General features: G+C 31.3%; 1 protein-coding gene across 9 annotated transcripts; it reads right to left on the bottom strand.

Annotated features, from left to right (window-relative positions):
- Positions 1–1,491: 1,491 nt before the first annotated feature.
- Positions 1,492–18,326, bottom strand: LOC105836986 (deaminated glutathione amidase). 9 transcript variants are annotated; one of them, XR_004963244.1, is made up of 7 exons: positions 18,126–18,320; positions 15,661–15,805; positions 10,761–10,916; positions 10,098–10,301; positions 8,318–8,530; positions 2,893–4,935; positions 1,492–2,290 (listed from the first exon to the last, which is right to left on the bottom strand). XR_004963244.1 is itself a non-coding variant. In XM_036286801.1 (7 exons), the coding sequence occupies exons 3-7, from the start codon at positions 15,769–15,771 to the stop codon at positions 4,780–4,782; spliced, it is 840 nt and encodes a 279-aa protein (XP_036142694.1). In that variant the 5' UTR covers positions 15,772–15,805; positions 17,445–17,566; positions 18,126–18,319; the 3' UTR covers positions 1,492–4,779. The 9 variants fall into 9 exon arrangements, 8 of the variants coding, with proteins under 8 accessions (XP_036142694.1, XP_036142695.1, XP_036142693.1 ...); XM_036286801.1 differs by adding an exon at positions 17,445–17,566 and having other exon boundaries at positions 1,492–4,935; positions 18,126–18,319; XM_036286802.1 differs by lacking the exon at positions 18,126–18,320 and adding exons at positions 17,445–17,566; positions 17,828–18,119 and having other exon boundaries at positions 1,492–4,935.
- Positions 18,327–19,835: the final 1,509 nt, after the last annotated feature.

Genomic DNA, 19,835 nt, shown 5'->3' with positions numbered 1-19,835 from the left:
GCTGTGGTCAATCTGAATGTGGCCACTCTGGATGCTTCCCATAATTATACTATTTTGCTCGCGCTAACTTAATTATACCATATTGGTCTACCTAGTACTCACGAAGTAAGAGTAGAAGAGTACAATCTCTGTAAAACAAAAGTGGTCTCGTTTTTGTCCCTTAATAAGGAAAATGTCCGTTGAAAGGAATGGATTCATCGACATGTAGAATGGACCGCTGGTCGTAGTGGAAGGGGAAACCGGGCGAATAGAATGAGAGGCAGATAAGTTGCAGTCTCGTTCCCTCTCTTTTTATTAAATTTGATTGGTTCGTGTTGAACACGAACTGCCTCTCACGTCCGATTTTCCCTTCCGCTGCGACCAGCAGTCTATTCTACATATCAATGAATGGATTCTTATTCATAGACGCCATTTGCAATAATTAACCTTACCCGATCAGTCCGGCTGTATTTCTGTTTATCTATGTATTTATATTGTGAAATGGTGTATTGGATACGTGGATGTACTACAAAAGGTGAAAAAAAGATGCTTCCATAAAGAAAAGCCTTTTTACAACTTGCCCGGAAAAAATATTCGACAATTGGCATGACAGTGACATTGCTGCAAGAGGTGTTGATACTTTTAGCCAAACAAGTCGCATTTGTGAGTTGTATTTTCAGAAAGATGATATTGGCTGCGTTCAGCGGAGAATGTAGCGGTGGAACTGTTGTAAGATTTTCTGCTGAACGCCACGTAGCGGTTTATGCTCTTGCAACATGTTTGCTGAGCGGTCGCCATTTTTTCCATCATACTAAAAGTACGCTACATTTGGAACGTGTTGCAAGAGCAGTTGAGCACTTAACCTATAACAACACAAGGAAAGTTGAAGGACTCGCTAAAGAGGTTAAATGTAAAACTGTTGGAGTTTCTATAACCAAGGAAAAACTTGAGAAAAAATGTCCAAACAGCCAGAATACATTGAGCGTGCTGAGGGCACACTAAAGATCTTATAGAAAAAAAGGAAAGTTGGAATAAGTACGATAGTAAACAGGTAAGATTATTATATTATGAACTTAAAAGATATAATAAAAGTCCGTATCTATATTTTGAATAATTAGTTGGAAAATATCACACTTAATTATATTTTTTAACTCGGTTACTCGGAATTAAAACTACTTAAAAAATATATTTAGAATAATTTAATTCTAGGAGAAAAGGAAGAAGTCCAAAAAAAGATTTTAAAAACTGGACGTACAAGAGTTATTATACGATTATAATAACATTACTTACAGTATCAGTACCTCAAACAACATTCATAAAAGATTACAAAATGGTATGTATCTATATATACGCACAATAATTTTAAAATTATATGTAATTATAATATGCAAATTTGATTATTTTTAGATGCAAAATTTTTTAATAAATATTTATCAAGTAATATAACCTCTAGTAAAGCGATAGGTGTAGTAGACAATACAGAAAAAGAAAATATTGGTATGTACATATATATAAAATTTAAATTTATATTTTGCAAATATTTACACATATACATACATGCATGCAAACGTGTGATAAAATAATGTACGTTTATGTTACAGATCCTAAGGAGACAACATTTAATTGGACAAGACAAAATACAAAACTTTTATTAGAAAAATATAATGAAAGAAAATTACAATTTCGCGATCCATAAATTAAAGGCATTTCAAGACCTAAGTCTCTATATTATTTATAACGTTATTTAAATTTATAGCTTCGTCCATCGCAATAAATAATATTAAATCTATTATTTTTGTTAATAATATTAGTTTCCCCTTGTTTGTAGATCTTTTTTCTTCTTCAATAATTAATTTTTGAATCTCCTTTCGAATTGATACTTGATAGTAATAATCAGTAGTCAAATGTTTATATAAAAAAAAATATATATATATATATGCAGGATGTTTCACAGTAAGCTTATTGTTATTCCCCAAATGGATATCCGACTCTGGTGAGAGTCACAGTACCACAGTAAGCTTATTATAAGTTTCAAATTTGCACTATGATCAGCGCCATCTTGCTGATGGCACATCTGATAAAAGTGCGTTCAGCAGAAACCGCAAACTGTTGGGAGCGCAACATAAGATGCTCACTGAGAAATTTTTTCCGCTGAACGCAGCCATTATCTCTGCTTCTCTCCCTCCTCTCTCCTCTCCTTCCCTCTCCCTCTCTTCAAATGGTGGCCATGAATAAGAATTCATTTCTTTCAGCCATGAAGAATAGAGACTAGGAGGACGATCCATAAAAGAATCCATTATGAAAATCCGTGCTGAAATCGGATTCCGTGAAATAGTTAGAGAATGGTATAAATTTTATACTATAAAAGTGTCACTTTTGTCACATCTCTGCACCAATCATACAGGGAGGCCGAAAATTTTTGACAGCGCGTGCATAGAGGTAGAACGGACCAAATTGAGTAGAAAAGTCCTCTATCATTTAAAAATTGTCGCAATAATTAACAAGTTATTAATTAAGAAAGAATAACAATTTTGCCTGACCGCCGAATACAGACAAGTGCGCGACAGTGCGAGGCGAGATAAGACTGCCCAACGAAACTTTTAAACAATTTCCTAGCGACTATCCTAGTTCTATCTCTATACAAGCAATATGTCAAAAATTTTCGGACTCCCTGTATAAACATTATGTCAGTCCCGCACTTATACAGCATTTAAAAAGTTTTTTTTCGAACGCGAGCGTGTATGGACGTGTTTTGTTAATTATTTTTTATTCTAATTACCATATTTGAATCAAAATGAGAATATTTCTACTCTCTCCCATTACTCCTTTCTCCCATATAGCTTTAAGTAATGCAAACTCAGCACCATCTATTGGCACTTATAGCACTTAACTTATGACGGAGTTTGGTCTCACCTTTTTTGCCTTTGATCGTCCTCCTGATGTCTATTCTCCATGCTTTCAGCGGATCCTCTCCCAATTAGGGGGATAAAAACGGGGCCACTTCCTCTATTCACACGCTATAAACATCATACTCCTCTTACTCCGTGCTAGTACTACATGCTATACGCATAAAATAATTCTACTCTGCATTCGCACCATGTCACGGCAGCATCAGAATAGAGTCAGTGTATGTGTACTGAATTTGCTATAAAGGTGCTTTTTCGTGTTACTGAAACTGATCGAATTACATTACCATAGGTTTGTTTTTTATTTCTGCACTGCTGCATTCTGGTGCAATAAATTAGAACAAGAAAAATATAAAAACAATATATAATAAAGGTCAAGAAGACGAACAGATTATGATGTAGCGAGAAAATAAGTAATTTTATTAGAAATAACTTGATATAAATTAGATTAAAATTTCGAAACGTTTCGACTTTACAAAGTCATCTTCAGCCGCTTATAAAACAATTGAAGTATAATGAAAAACAAAACTTAAAGTATATATAAACACGCTGAATGATATAAAGTAAATGGTCAAGAATATTAAAAAATAAGGTTAACACAGATTAAAAATAAATAATAAACCGAATAAAAGTAATTAGGATTAACAATCGAAATTGAAGTCTAAATCGGAAGAAGTGTCATTCGTCAAAATATAAATTAAAATAACAATAAAGAATAGAGACGTAGTCCAGGAGTGATCCCTTATATCAAATGTTCAGGTGAAAGAACAATTAATTATCTCTTTCATATGAAACAGTGAACGGAAATGTTAAAAGACTGTTGTTTTTGCAAAATTGTGGAAGCATAAATATCCAAGTATCTGAATAAAACCGGACAAAGGAAATTATATGTAACTATTAAGAGATGATTTAAGAATGAATGTTAATAGATATTTAAAAAAACAACTTACATATGCCTTGAAAAAGAGAATTGTTAAATTATCACACTTCGGACTTGAGTTTGAAACGGATGAAGAAATGATTTTTTTTAATTAAAAAGTTAAGAATGTACTAGATGTCTATGAGACAGAAGTCAGAAGTAAAATGAGCATCTGATACAAAGGAAACTTTATGTATGTACATTGTTATTATTCGACATGTAATAAAATAAATGCAAATTATTATTCGACATATAATAAAATAAAAACAAATATATTTATTTTCATTCTAACTTATTACACTAGTGCAGCAGTGCAGGAATAAAAAAACAAACCTCATATATAAAGTTAGAAAGTGCAAAATTTATAAATTATTTCCTCATATCATCAATACAACTGGAGGACTTGTTACAAATGATTGAATCAAAATTTCATAAACATCAGAGAACTGTCAGTGCTTTACGTAATCTCAACGATTCCAACCAATGGAATGGTTGCATTTACATGAAACTTTTTACGATTTCTGAAAATAACATAACTAATACTCTGATTTGTAAGGTTATGTTATTTTTCTCGGAACATACAATGAACACGGTGCAGCAGCACTGTCGTTGTGTATCTATTTTACACAGCATTTGAGCAACAAATACTTTGTAGTTAAACCAGTTTAAACTACAAAATCATAGCCGCTAGATTACAAACGACAAATATTTAGCAACAAATCCCGTCACGTGATCCTTTTTGTCGCTCAAACGATCAGTTTCAGCAGCACATGAAAAAGCTTTAAGGTGTTGCATTTTTCCCACTTTATCCTATTTATACGCATATCGATTATATTCTTTAACTAAACAGAATAGAAATTTTATTTTCGGTTTAACTTACTCATTTTTATAACTTAGAAAAAGAAAGAATAAATGAAACCGAGTTTAAAGTTAATTATCATTAATGTAAATGGTCTTATTAAACTTTGTAAACTTTTAACATCCCATTTTAGAGTACAAATCAATGCGACGGTGTTCCTCGCACGGCATATTTTTTCTCACTTTTTCCAATAGCACGAGATCAACTTCCGCCACAACTATACCCGTTTTTTCCGCGCATTGTGCTATAACGGCGCCCCAAGGATCCACGATCTGAAATAAATTTCGATTCTAATTTTGTTAAAAATTTATTAACCTATAAACCTATCAACTAAAAAAATCTTAAAGTCGCGTGAATTACCGGCCAAATTTTATAAATACTAATTTTCGAAACAATTAAACAGAATGTATTAAACTGCCCAATCAAACTTGATTGAGGTCGCTAATGTAGAGTCATTATTTATCCTTGTTCATGAAAAAATTTGCTTAAAAATACGAGTTATATAGCTTATACTTACAAATAAATGGTGTCTTGCAGTTTGAAATAGAAGGAATAAGACTATATTTGTCAAATTACGATTACAAGCCGTAAAAAAACATATTTATGTGATCAAAAATTTTATTCATTTAGACGCTTTTATTATAAAAATATCTTTTTTTTACGGCTTGTAATCGTAATTTGACGATTATAATCTTATTCCTCAATCTATTCCGAACCCGGGAACACCATTCATTTGTACGTATAAGCTACATAACTTGTATTTTGAAGCAAATATTTTTATGAACAAATAAACTTTAAAAAATTTTTTGCATTTTTGGTCTTTATCTAATTGTCCCTGGGTTCATTTGTGTACGTACTTTAAAAGTGTAAAAGGATTATCAATTTTGTAAATTCAATTCGAAATTAAATGATTAAACAGAATGTCGGTAAAACACACGGCTTTAGCATCCTCTTAAGGGGATACTAAACTGCTCTGTTTTATCATTAATTTTCGGACACCGAAATCTTTTTATTGATTGCATGGAATTAAAAATCTTTCTCCAAAATTAAAATACAGATAATAACGGGATGCGCTGCGATCAATTTCATACGAAAAACGAAAGAAAGTTAGAAAATTATAGTTTTGTTATCGACTTCTGTAGTCGACTCGTGAAAACATTGGCTGCGTATAAAAGTTTTAGACTTTGTACGTATAAAATAAGCATGGAGCGCACTTGGCATTTCAGCAAAGAACAATACTGTGCTTTTAGAATGAGCCTAGGGACCTTAAAAAAAGTTTTCGGTGTTTAAGAGGATCCTATCTGTTTTATCGTCAGAATTGTACAATTTGTTCCAATGTACAACTTTTTATTGCATTTACAGAATTAAAAATTCTCCACAATTAATTCTGGAAAAAGATTTCTAAATCTATAAAAGAAATACATACAAAATTTTGTTAATAACGTGCCCAAATGACTCTACATTATCTACCCCGATCAAGTTTGACGAGCAGTTTAGCATCCTCTTAAGGGGATCCTGAAATGATAGAGTTACCGACATTTTTTTGCAAACTTCCCAGATAGCACAAAATATTTATAAAATATTTATAAGAAGGAAAAATTTTATGATAAATATTTTGTACATATATTTTTATGTTCGAGTTTGCCAGTTTGCCATAAAAAAAATTATGATAAATATTTACGAAAATATTTAAAAGAAATATTTATACTATCATTATCAAAGAATATAAAAAATATTTCGAGTTTATACACTATAAATATTTTTCAGTACATTTTAAAAATATATTTTATATATTGTTGATAATAATTTTTGTATCATTTCTAAATGGTTTATGAAAAATAATTATATAATCTTTAAAAAATATTTTTTGAAAATAAATTTGTAAAATATTTATAAATATTTATGATAAATGTTCTGTGCTATTTGGGTTGAATTTTCATATTGGAGTAACAAAATGCAAAATCCTTTCACACGATTAAAGTACGCACAAAAATGAAGAGGTTCTGATCAAATAAAGATTTGTTCTGATAAATAAATAAAAAATTGTTATTTATTAGTCACCTAATGACAATATTTATTTTATACGAAAAATCTACAGTTTGTATGTATAAAATGGTCCCGTTGCCCTCTAAAAAAAATTTCAGAAACAATATCGTGCAATTAGAAATAAGATTAGAAGTCTAGGAAAAGAGATTCGCATTCCGCAAATTGCAAAAATAAAAAAACGAAAATTTAAGTTATATACGCGTAAAAAATCGAAGTAAAACAATATGAAAAAAATTTTTCGTTTTCAATATAGAATCCAATTCATAGATTGATATTAATATATGTACTTTAATTCTGGAAAAGAATTTCTAAATCTATAAAAGAAATACATATGAAATCTCATTAATGATGTGCACGAATGACTCTACATTATCAACCTCGATCAAATTTCAAAGGCGCTCCAGGATCCCCTTAAAATAAATATGCTAATTTTTAGTGCGTACTATCTATGATCTCGGTCTAAAATTACATTTCATGTGTTACATTGCGTTCAAAAAAACGCTATTAGCACTATCAGCGTCAATTTATTTTTGTTGCTATTTATCCTTGTTGCTCATTAAAGCTAGAACAAGGATACATTAATGCTGACATTAATATCATTCTCCCCGAACGCATCCATTGTAATATATAAAACTGTAATCTCACAAAATATTTGTTTAATATAAAAATTCTATAGAATGTACACTGCTCGAGAACAATTCGTTCCATTCCCCTAACAAATTTATATAAGATATGTTACATATCATAGATATAGTATATCTAGACCGAGAATTGTTCCAAATTTCGGGAGTAGAGCTTACGTAGTAAAGGACAGACGATATGTGTTTCCGTTTCTCTCACATGCACCTGCATGAGAAAGAAGGATATATATCTTAAATTGTCCGTCATTTTCAACGTATATCATCCATAGACATAGTATATCTAGAGCGACTGTATCCAGGAGACGAGAATGGGGATCAGATATTAATTAAGGACAGAAAGCGCAAAGTAAGCAGCGTTCTCTCTCACTCTCTCCTCATTAGAAAGAGCGAGGTGCTCGTGTTCTATTACCTGTCTCTTTCTATCTGATCCCTGCCCCTTACATTTGATTTATATATACTGTGTCTATGATAACATCTGTCCTTTTCTATGTGTGCCTATATCCCCACTCCTAAGACGAGCAGGCCTGTTACATGTCCTGTATAAACTCGCTAAGGAAATGGAATGAATCGTTGTCAGGCAGTGTATGTACAAAGTAACCAGTTGGATGCGTTCAGGAGAAAATGTAGCATTGGAACTGTTGTAAAATTATTTTATATGATTGATTTATACATTTAAATCCAAGAAACTAGCAAAAGAGCAAAAACCAATCGTGTTAGAGAATTTTACAACGGTTCCACCGCTACATTCTCCGCTGAACGCAACCATTATAGCGATAGAATTATTGTAATTCTTTTATATGATTAGTTTATACATTTAGGTCCAGGAACTAAAGATGAACAGAAACTAAGGATGAACCAATCGTGTTGGAGAATTTTACAACAGTTCCACCTCTACATTCTCTGCAAAACGGAGCCATTGTCACTTTAAGATTTTTTTAAGTAATAAATGTATACAAAAATTATTTACCATAGCATGACCCCAACTCACTCTCTTTTTGTTATGCGTGCCGGTTTGCGCCGCAGCCACGACGTAACACTGATTTTCTATGGCTCGCGCTCGCAACATCACCTCCCAGTGTGCGGCACCAGTCTGATATGTGAATGCCGACGGATACGTGAGAATCTGTGCTCCCATGTTTCGCAAAGTTAATGATAATTCGGGAAACCGTATATCATAACACTATATTAGTTGTTAAGTTGTTGCTATATTTGTAATTTACCCTATCCAGATAGCATAGAAAATTTATCATAAATATTCATAAATATTTTACAAATTATTTTCAAAAAATATCTTTTAAAGATTCTATAATTATTTTTCATAAACCATTTAAGAAATAATACAGAAATTATTATTAACAATATATAGAATATATTTTTAAAATATACTGAAAAATATTTATGGAATATGAACTTGAAATATTTTTTATATTCTTTGATAATAATAGTATAAATATTTATTTTAAATATTTTCATAAATATTTACCATAATTTTTTTTATACCTGGCAAACTCGGACATAAAAATATGTACAAAATATTTATTATAAATATTTTTCCTTATAAATATTTTGTGCTATCTGGATAGTGTTGCACTGCTATTGCCTGTTACATCCTTTCGCCGCGCAAGTCAGTTGATCGATATCATCGATGAGCCAGTTGATAACTGAATAAAATAACGATTAAAAAATATAATAACAGAAAGTACAGAATGACGTGCAGCTGCACTCTTTTCGTGGAGAGAGAAGATATTGCGCCTTCTCCCCTCCTTTCTTTCCAGGCAACCGATTCGCGAGCAAGGTGTGCGTAAGCGAACCATCAGAAACAGCAGTAACACTATATTTATCTTATATATAGGTCTAGCAACAAGTCGGAGAAAATTTAAGAAGCGATTCTAGAATTTCTAGATGACAAAATAAGACAAAAATAAAAACAAAATTACCTACACTTTGTTTTTTAATTATGTTTACTTACGTATAAAACTTCTAAAGCACATAAATATTTGTTTAACATATCTATATAGAGAAATTTTTTATAAAAAATATAAGTGACATTAAAATAAAAAGTTTTCGTTTTAAACATTTATTGAGGATGCTAAACTGCCCGTCAAACTTGATCGAGGTCGATAAGGTAAAGTTATTCGTTTATCCTTGTTCATAAAAATATTCGCTTCAAAATACAAATTATGTAGCTTATACGTATAAATGACTCTCAGTTCAGAATAGATTGAGGGATAAGACTATATTCGTCAAATTACGATTAAGACGTAAAAAAAAGTTATTTGTGTGATCAAATTTTCAAAAATCTGTAATAAAAGCGCTTAGATAAATAAAATTTGATCACACAAATAACTTTTTTTACAGCTTTTAATCGTAATTTGACGAATATAGTGTCATTCCTCAATCTATTCTGAACTGAGGGATACCATTCATTTATACGTATAAGCTACATAATTTGTATTTTAAAGCAAATATTTTTATGAACAAGGAAAAACGAATGACTCTACATTATCAACCTCGATCAAGTTTGACGGGCAGTTTAATTGCGATTGTCTTTTTTTATTATAAATGTTTAAATACTTATATTAAATATTTATAATTATAAAAATAAAGACAATCGTAATTTCGTTCTTTTTTTTATTTTTGTTTTATTTTATCATCTAGACTAGAATCACTTCTTATATTTTCTACTACTTGTTGCAGATATCCTGTATAAAAAAAAATAAACTAAAATTTGTTTTAGTTAAGGATACAATGCTAAGCGCTAGCTTGCCGATCGGTGTTTGTACTGGTGGCACAATTTCGGTTCCTTTAAGCACGTAATCCGATTCCACTAAGCGTACTCCAGTATCTTTGTTATCCATGTCAAATAAGTGTATCTTTCTGTATGCAGCTACCAGTTGCCCTTGATTATTTATCAATATATGTGTATTATAAATTTTTTCCACATTATCTGACTGAAATTATCTTTATGCATCATTAAAGAAAATCTTTTATTTTATATATTTGTCTTGGTGAAAAAATTTTTATGGAATTTTGATAAAAGTTTAATAACATTTTGTTGAATCTTATGTTTATGTTGTAATTTTATCAAAAATTCATTAGTTTCAATAAAATTAATTAAAAAGTCATTACTTTGTCATTACGGGATATTTGTATTTTTTTGTTAAATTTCTATAAAAAACTTATTACAATTTAATAAAATTTCTGTACTTGTTAAATAGTATTAACAACTCTTCTACGAAATTTTATTACATTTGCATCGAATTCTCATTGAAATATTTGTATTAAATGTAGAAAAAAATTTGCAGCTAAATATAATTAAAATTTTGTTACATATTCAAAATTTTATCAACAATTTCATTAAAAATTTTCTAACCAGTATAAATTAATGTAAAACAAATTAAAATACTTACAGCTTCGTGAATTCCACCTAAAGACAACCAAATATCATTCTTTATAGCAATTTCTTTATAAGATGTCACTGTCTGTCCAGTCAGAGGTTCAGCCATAGTAATGATATCTTTCTTATTATTTGCCAAAAAATCGCAAGCTTCAGGAAAAAATGCTATCTGCAAAATATTATAAAATATGTGTACAAGATATTATAGAAATTAGAAAAGAGAAACTATTGTCATGCAATGAATTAATTTTACTTTAGCTTGTAAAGAAGGGACTTTACAAAAAAATCCTATCTCATTCATTCATTCACATCTGAGGGTCGATTCTATAACTTTTATCGTGATAAAAATGCGAGCCATTTCTCAAGAATTCATTCGACAGTACAAAAGCATTTCACTTATGTACAGGCTTACACACAAGTCCAAGAGATTGGACACAGACTTGCATAACGCATAAGAGAATTAATCAATCAGAGGTTTTTATTTCTATCCTGGGGATGGAAATAGACGACTCTGATTGACTGATTCTCTTATGCGTTATGCAAAAATTTGTGCTACGGCCCTAACATTTCATCTAAGATGGCGAATCTTCAATTGGCTCCATCGAGCCTTTGGCATCATTAATTATCCATATATTCACATCAGTAATTGTCACATTTCCTTACCATAGGAAGCTAGCGCTGCTAGTATTGAAACAACAAATCGTATATTTTCTCGTCTTGCCTCTACCCTTTTACGTGTCTATAAGATGACGACGTATCTTAACGCGAAAAATTTATATTTCGGACTAAGAGTCGTGATATCTCCGCTCGTAGGGTATGTAAAGAAAAAATAAACATTTATATAATTTAAACTCAAATTATCGGTTGAGTTTAGTTAAAATTTGATCGATTCAGCCATTTTTGAAGTCCGATAAGCTTGCAAATCGCGTAATATACGGACGGTCTCGCTCTGTGCGTTTACTTAATGCGAGCCACCACCGTATCTCTTAATATACATGTATGAATTAGGATTATGTTATATAATAACCAGTAATACAAAATGAATAAAAACGGTTAAAACGAGCAATAATTAATGTTGGAATATATAATGAATTAATATATTTATTCTTGGTTTACACAATAAAAATTGAGAACAAATAAACGAACCGTTTTGAACTTACTTGTCCTTCCTCAGCGTAATAAAAATATATCAAAACGAAGGTATCAAGAATCTAACGCGAACATAATTATCAGGTATGAAAACGAATGATATGCCAATTTTATCAATAGTAAGCTTAATACTAATCTTATTTTGGACGGAAATTGATGTTGCAACTCTTCGCTGTGTGATCGATGTGCGCCTATGTGGTATTCCATTATAGCGACATAGAAGAATCGGAGCTGAGTTGAACTTTTTTGTACATTGTTAGTAAACGAGGACAATTATCTTCCATCGACGAAAACATGTGATGGAAGATAATTATCCTCGCTTACTAACAATGTACAAAAAAGTTCAACTCAGCTCCGATTCTTCTATGTCGCTATAATGGAATACCACATAGGCGCACATCGATCACACAGCGAAGAGTTGCAACATCAATTTCCGTCCAAAATAAGATTAGTATTAAGCTTACTATTGATAAAATTGGCATATCATTCGTTTTCATACCTGATAATTATGTTCGCGTTAGATTCTTGATACCTTCGTTTTGATATGTTTTTATTACGCTGAGGAAGGACAAGTAAGTTCAAAACGGTTCGTTTATTTGTTCTCAATTTTTATTGTGTAAACCAAGAATAAATATATTAATTCATTATATATTCCAACATTAATTATTGGTTGTTTTAACCGTTTTTATTCATTTTGTATTGCGTTTGCATAACACGAGCTGGTTCTAATAATAATAACCAGTAATATTCTATTAAAACTGCATGTTACTTTAGAAAAGTGTAATCATATTTTTAAATATTTTTAGAATTTTAGACTTAAAGCTTAAAAATTTTTAGAGTTATTAAATTGACTTTACAGGAATCAGGATAAGAGTATATGAAGTAAAATAGAATAGAATAGAATAGAATCTTTCTCTTTATTCACTTAAGCATTACATTTACCAAGAAAGGGACTGAGTTTACATTCTTTCTTAGTACACTCATCCCTCCATCCATCCCATTTAAGGGGTTAGGCCACTGTACAATTTTGGAAAAAAATTAAACAAAAATTTTTGCTAAAAACATAACTTAGACTTAGGGTATCAAAAATAGTAAGTGGTCCCGAAAAAAATTTTTTAATGGTGTTTACGAATTACCGAGCGCCGCGGAGCGCACTTGAGTGGTCTCTCATTGACAAACAGGGCAAAACAGGTTCATAGACTCTAAATCACTAAAGAAAGAAGAGGAGGACAAAATGTCGATCCAGAATAGCAACTATATGATGCCGAAATAGTAGATTAATGGTAAATTAAAATGTTATTTTATTTAAGAAATATCGTTACTTAAAACGTAACAACCATACACGTGAGAGCACACACTTCAATCTTAAAGACACGGATAAATAATCTAAATATTTGGATAGCTAATACTGTTTTTTGAGCTGAAACATAATTCCAATTGAGCGGCGCCATGTTAGTGGTACATTTGTACTCTAATGCGCCATTTTCAAATCTTTAGGCATTATTGACACCTTCTGTATAAACGCATACAGACAAGGATAGATTATATATGTAATAATCATATATTGCTAGCATGCTTGCCCTATAAGAGGAGTGAGTGAAATCAAAGAGAGATAGACATAGGCTGGTATTCATAGTCAATCTCATTTTAAAATCGTCTCAAGTAATTATATCTTAAGATGCTAGTATGGCTGTGATTGGTTGATGACATCCTAATCTTTTGTGGCATGGTAGTCGATATATCGATTACCTATCGTGAAGTCATTTTTTTAATTTTTTGAACACCAAATACTGCATTTTATTATTTTTCTTGCAATTTAACTTCAGTAAGAGTCTTAGTAGTATTTGGTAGAGTGTAACTTTCTTTTATTAGTAGTTAATTTTGTTATATAAATAAATATAAAAAGTTTTTTTACAAAAAATTCATGTCAGAATGAAAAAAGAATCATGAAGTCATGAAAACCAGTATCAGGGATTTTTTGGGGTCGTTAATTACGATCTGCCATCAGATTTTGAAATCTTTTTCGACCTTGGGACCTTCGTTTCATCTCGTTAAATTTGAAGGTCAACGCTTTGGTCCGACAAACCGTTTACAACCATAAATTAAGGCGTTAATTTTCTACTACTTTAAGAAATGTTATTTCAAAATTAATATAGATATTGTTTACTCAAGACTTTAATACTTTTATTTATTCTCATAGTGACCGTATTTCATCTTATTCGCCTGCTGGGACCATTCTCTATTTCGATAATTCTCTGAATCATATCTTTAACAAATTAATTTTAATTAATTATTCAAGCCGACCCTGGTGCACCATCTACGAGACGTATGGTATGCTGACAGTTTCTATCTTCACTTTTTTTACAATTCCCGACAGTTATCGCATAGTTTCAACTATTTTGGTGCATTTTGCAAAGAGTATCAAAAGAGAGTGGCATATATCATAACAAACATATTTTTTAGTATTTTTTGATAATCCAATTTGTTTAAAGATATTAAGTGACGGAACTCTTTGCAAAATGCACCGAAATAGTTGGAACTATGCGAGAACTGTCGGGAACTGTCAAAAAAGTGATAAAAACTGTCAGCACACCTTACGTGTCGTAGATGGTGCGCCAGTAGCCGACTTAAATAATTAATTAACAAAATCCTTTGCAAAATGCATCGAAGTAATTGAAACTATATGAGAACTCTCGAGAACTGTCAAAAAAGTGATAAGAATTGTCAGCGCATCGTACGTTTCATTGATGGTGGGCCAGGGTTGGTTTAAGTAATACCTATTTTTTGTCAAAATTAAAAAAAATTTAGGAAAATTGTTTCATTTATAACATATTTTTTTCATCAAAATCGGTTGAGCCGTTTTCGAGAAAATTAATTTAAAAAATTTTTCTTTCCCCCTCCATATCTCCTAAAACAATAAAGATACTAAGGTATTATTTATAGGGAAATTTTATGTTACATTGATGTGAACTTATGGCATGAATTTGAACCCGATATCTGCGGAGAGAGATTTTACATGCTTATTCCACTTCTTTTCTAGAATTAAATGTGTATTACTACCAGTCTGGATTATAGAGTTCATACAAAAAAAATTGTTTATTTGCGTATTTTTAGTCAAATGTAGTGTCTGTATCTGTCACGTCATAACAACATTTGTTTAGTATAAAAGATGCAGTTTATACTCACGAAATTCGAACTTCAGGAATTTCTAGACTAGTAGATGACAGGAATAAACAATATCAAGTTTCAAAAATTAAACTTTGATGTCTAATTAAGACAAAATCGTTGTACAAAAATTTAGATTGCAAACGCGTAAAAAGTCGATAAATAGAGAAACATGAAATTTTTTGATTTTCAATATGAAGTCCAATTTATAGACTGATATTATACGTAATACGTACTTTAATTCTGGAAAAGAATTTCCAAATCTATAAGAGAAATACATACAAAATCTTGTTAATGTTCACAAATAACTTTATATATTATCGATTTCGATCAGGTTTAATGTCCGCATCCCCTTAAATTCTTTAAAGAAGGTTAAATTATAAATAAGCAAGATTATCATTCAAATAATATGTTATAAGAATATTGCCATAAGATTATCATTGTTTATGTATAAGTAAGAATATAATTTCTTGCTTATGTATACATATGAAACAATGATTGTTAAATAAAATACATTAGTTGTAATTTAATATTAATATTTGATATTATTTTTTCTGTATGTAGAATATGTAGTATTATTCATTGCCAATTATACGTACTATGGCTGATCTGCGTTTGGCTTCGGCCGTTAATTCGGTCACAACCTCCAGATTTTTTACTTTATCAGCTATCGATCGCATTTGACATACTGCAATTAGCGGATGCGCCATTGTGCCAATGTAACGATGTCTCAGTGATTGTACACTGAAATGCAAATGATATACTGAAATAGCTTTGTTATTTTACACAAACATGATAATATACACAAATCAGGATTGGAAAAGTTACTTTGTAAAAGCAATTAGTAGTTTGTCTTTCTCGAAAAGCAATTGGTTACCAGACTTTGGAAAGTTACAGTTACGGTTATTCACAAATAGAGTCGTTACTTTCAGCTATTTTTCTGTTAGTTTTTTGTAATATTTATTGCTATTTTGAATACAAAAATTTTACATTTTTAACATTAAATTATTTTATTTATTGTAAAGGAACGTCGTTAATTCCAGTACTTTGCATTTGTGGACTATATTTTTTAAACAAAAGCTAAAAATAAAACACTGAAGACATAAAGACAAATTAAAAACTATCTTCTATCAGATAGTATAATTATAGTTTTTATAAAATTGTTTTCGAAAAACCCCTACACTTTTATTTAGCTTTTAAACTAAACTTTGAAAAAACTGTGATTTTATTATTCTAGATTACGATTGAAATAGCTTTTATTTGTCGGGTTATGGAACGCCCCCAAAAAAGTATCTGTCCTTGAATCATGCTACAATCGTTATTTTGTTATACATTTTTTTAAAAATTCATGTATTTTAAGACGTATAAAATAAACCTATATAATTTGATCTAGAGCATTGTTCGGAATTAGGACACATTTTGGGTCGATTTCTGAAGCAATACTTATATATAGTGTGCCCATACACTACTCAAGGCGTTATGCCTCACGAGCGTTCTTATATAAATAAATTGGTCGGTTTCGACAATGTTTCTATTTACTCAAGGAACGGAATATTAAAGTCGAAGTGAGTGGATTTTCGGATATATTTGAACTTTCTCTCCTGGACTACGTTCGTTTTAATTAGGATTTGACACATTATCGTAACAGACGGTTTAATTTCCATCTTTTTATAATTATTTTATTTATTGGTTTTAAGCTTATTTATTATTGTTATTTTCATGCATCACTTTGTTGTTAACTATTAATTTTTGGTATGCGACTAAAGATAACTAAGTAGAGTCGAAATGTTTCACAATCTTCTTAATGTTCTTATTAATCTCTTCTTGTACAAGTGTATTAATAAAGATCAATTATATATATATCTTTTGTCTTCTAGAGTCTAGAAGACAAAAGATTCTGAAGATATGTATCTGCATAAATGAGATATGATTTAACCTGTTACTTTTGATGACTCTTAAATTATAGTTATTATAAATATTATAATAAAAAAAGTTATTTCAACTTCATTAAAAGTAATAAGTTACTTTCCAACTCTGTAATATGTCTTCGACAAGAATAACTTTTGTTATATTTTAAAAAATAAGGCAAACCTAATTTCTGTGGCAACTAGTTTATTTTTATTTTTGACACAATTTTTTCTAGAATAAATTATACATAAATACATTGAATCTCTGGAATAAATGTAACACAGTTACTGACAGTGAATTTGTGAAACCCAGAGATCTTGCTAATCTTTTCAGTACAACTTTAATATAGACTGCGTTCCGATATTTACTGCCAGTACTGAAAATCTATAGTTTATGTCACATATACTGTAGATTTTCAGTACTGACAATAAATATCGGAACGCAGTCATTGTTGGTTCATTTATGTAATCCTAACCTAACTTAACCTCTCCAACATTTTTTTTGCAATTTCTCCAACCACAGTATTTCATGTTCAGTTTTCCCTGGTTTTCACCATGTTAATAGCTTCAAAAAATCCACAAAATAATTTCTGTATACCTGCGACCAAAAATGTAAAAAAATTAGGAAGTTATCTGTTTCAATATTTTTTATAACAACTGTATAACATAAATATTTCTTTGGAGATAACCATCAGAGATGGGGGGGGGGGGGTAAATAACTGACCCTAATTCAAAGAATTAGGGTTAAGCTAAGATCCACTTGATGTTATAAATACTTCGAAGCATTCTTTGATTAATAAATAAAATTCTTCAAGTCTTGATAGAATAAAAATTTAATAAATATCATAAGTTTTCTAACCTAAATAGTATCAACTTAAACGATTAATATCTCTCTCCGTAATTCAGAGTAACACATGTCTCTTGCCATATTGTTTTATTTTATGTAAAAAAAAAACACATCAAATGAGTATAACTATAGAATATTGGAGATGAGGAGATGATCGATCTAAACTGTATAGTTATCTTAATTATTAATTTCAAGGTATAATATAATTCGTATAAAAGAAAATAAATATGAAATTTGTTTTTATAATAAAAATTCACAATTTATAATTGACGGTGGATTCACTATTAGTTCAGGAAGGTTAATTTCTTACCTGCAACATTTCAAAACAAATGACTGGGCGATAACAAGCCAAGTACGCTTCATTGTTGACATACATTGGTTATGTCCAGAAAATGCAAGTGAATGGGCCTGTTGCGTTACTTGCACTTTTCGCACTCGACTGGCCTGTTCTTTGGTCTGTTCTTTCTAGCTGCACTGTTGCACTGGTGCAATAAGTTAGAATGAGAAAAAATATACTTGTCTTACTTTAACTTATTGTACCAGTGCAACAGTGCAGCTAGAAAGAACAGACCATCTCGTTTAAAGTGCGAAAAATTTTGGGGATTTCAAGCAACGCGAACAAACCTATTATTGGTCCTAAAAGCCCTCACACATGAATTGACATAACTATAGGCGATTTTTGGCGATCGTTTGGTACATTTACCAAAGCATACCAAACTGTACCAGAACCAATGGGATATAAATAAACTTTTATCTTATTGGTTCTGGTACAGTTTGGTACATATGTACCAAAAGATCGCCAAAAATTGCCTTATGCTCTAGTTTACACCGAGCACTTGGTACGCGTATCAAGTAATGAATTTAAGCTGATCAGCCAATGATTAAATACATTCACTAGTTTCTTACTATTTGTAACCTGCCGTAACCGGCTGAATTTAAAGATCTATAATCAAAGATGGCCCCCCACCGTGACTCTTGTCCGCCATCTTGTACCCATACTGGTGACTGGATGGGGGCTGGGGGGCTGGAGTCTGGAGTAGTGAAGATAGTAAAAGCAAACAATGCGAGTCTGCTCCAAGTTCTACGCAACCATATAGCAGCTGCAAATTTAATTTTTCTTATTCTTCCTGAGTGTATCGTCAAAATATAGTGATTCTCGAGAGTGTAGAGATTGAATTACCTTATAATTTCTGACAAATTCCTTTAACCTATATTACTCAGCACAAAGCACTCTCCCCTTTTCCTTGCCCAGCGTAGGTACGCAAGGGCGGATAAATCACGTGATTCAAGTGACCAATCAAAATTGTGTTCGCCATTGGCGAATCTTTTATTATAGGTCTTTAGCTGAATTAAGTACGTAATTGGTCGAAACCTTACTGTTATGGTTATGTCAATTCATGTGTGAGAGCCTTAAGGGCCATCTACAATGGAGAGTCGTAGGCCGTAGCAGTAGTCGTAGAAAATGTCTCCACTTCGTATTGCTTTACTGTTTATAGCCTACAGCAGACATTGAGCCAATTCATTGCGTGCTTACGATGATCGTTGGGGCATTTGGGATTAGTTTTTGGTCGCCTTTCTTTGATGGCCGGCTTGTATGTTATTGCTACGTCGTTTTTATTCTAGACAGCATTGCCGTAGTTTAGTGCTGTTACGGCTAAAACACTCCATTGTAGATGGCCCTTAAAGTGGGTCACACACACTTTCCGTAGAACGTAACAGTAAGGTTTTGACCAATCACGTACTTGATGTAGTCGCTTACTGTTACGGTCGCCCAATCCAACATGTCGAAATCTTACTGTTACGTTCTACGGAAAGTGTGTGTGACCAGCTTAAGACTCCATGTATGCGGTGAGCTCCGATAAACGCATGCGGTGACCAATCAGGGGCTCGATTCTTGAATTCATTTGCAAGAGAAACGTATGCGCAAATACCCGCTCTAACAGAAAAGTTGCAAGTTTATTGGTTAAAAGTCATACGATAGCCAATAAATTTCCAACTTTTCTGTAAAAACAGAATTTGC

The sequence above is a fragment of the Monomorium pharaonis genome, chromosome 5 (genome assembly GCF_013373865.1).
Source record: "Monomorium pharaonis isolate MP-MQ-018 chromosome 5, ASM1337386v2, whole genome shotgun sequence".
In the NCBI taxonomy this organism is placed as follows: Eukaryota; Metazoa; Arthropoda; class Insecta; order Hymenoptera; family Formicidae; genus Monomorium; species Monomorium pharaonis.
Note: the sequence above shows the minus strand (reverse complement) of the source record. Positions and strands in the feature narration are given on the sequence as shown.

What these genes read in the sequence shown, in the direction of transcription:
- LOC105836986 (XM_036286798.1), bottom strand. Translation starts at nt 18,187, where the DNA reads ATGTCAACAATGAAGCGTACTTGGCTTGTTATCGCCCAGTCATTTGTT. An exon ending in CCAAACGCAGATCAGCCATA is followed by an intron (nt 10,917 to 15,660) that starts GTACGTATAATT and finishes AATATTTTGCAG; the next exon opens with ATAGCATTTTTTCCTGAAGC. An exon ending in GCAAGCTAGCGCTTAGCATT is followed by an intron (nt 8,531 to 10,097) that starts GTATCCTTAACT and finishes CAACTAATATAG; the next exon opens with TGTTATGATATACGGTTTCC.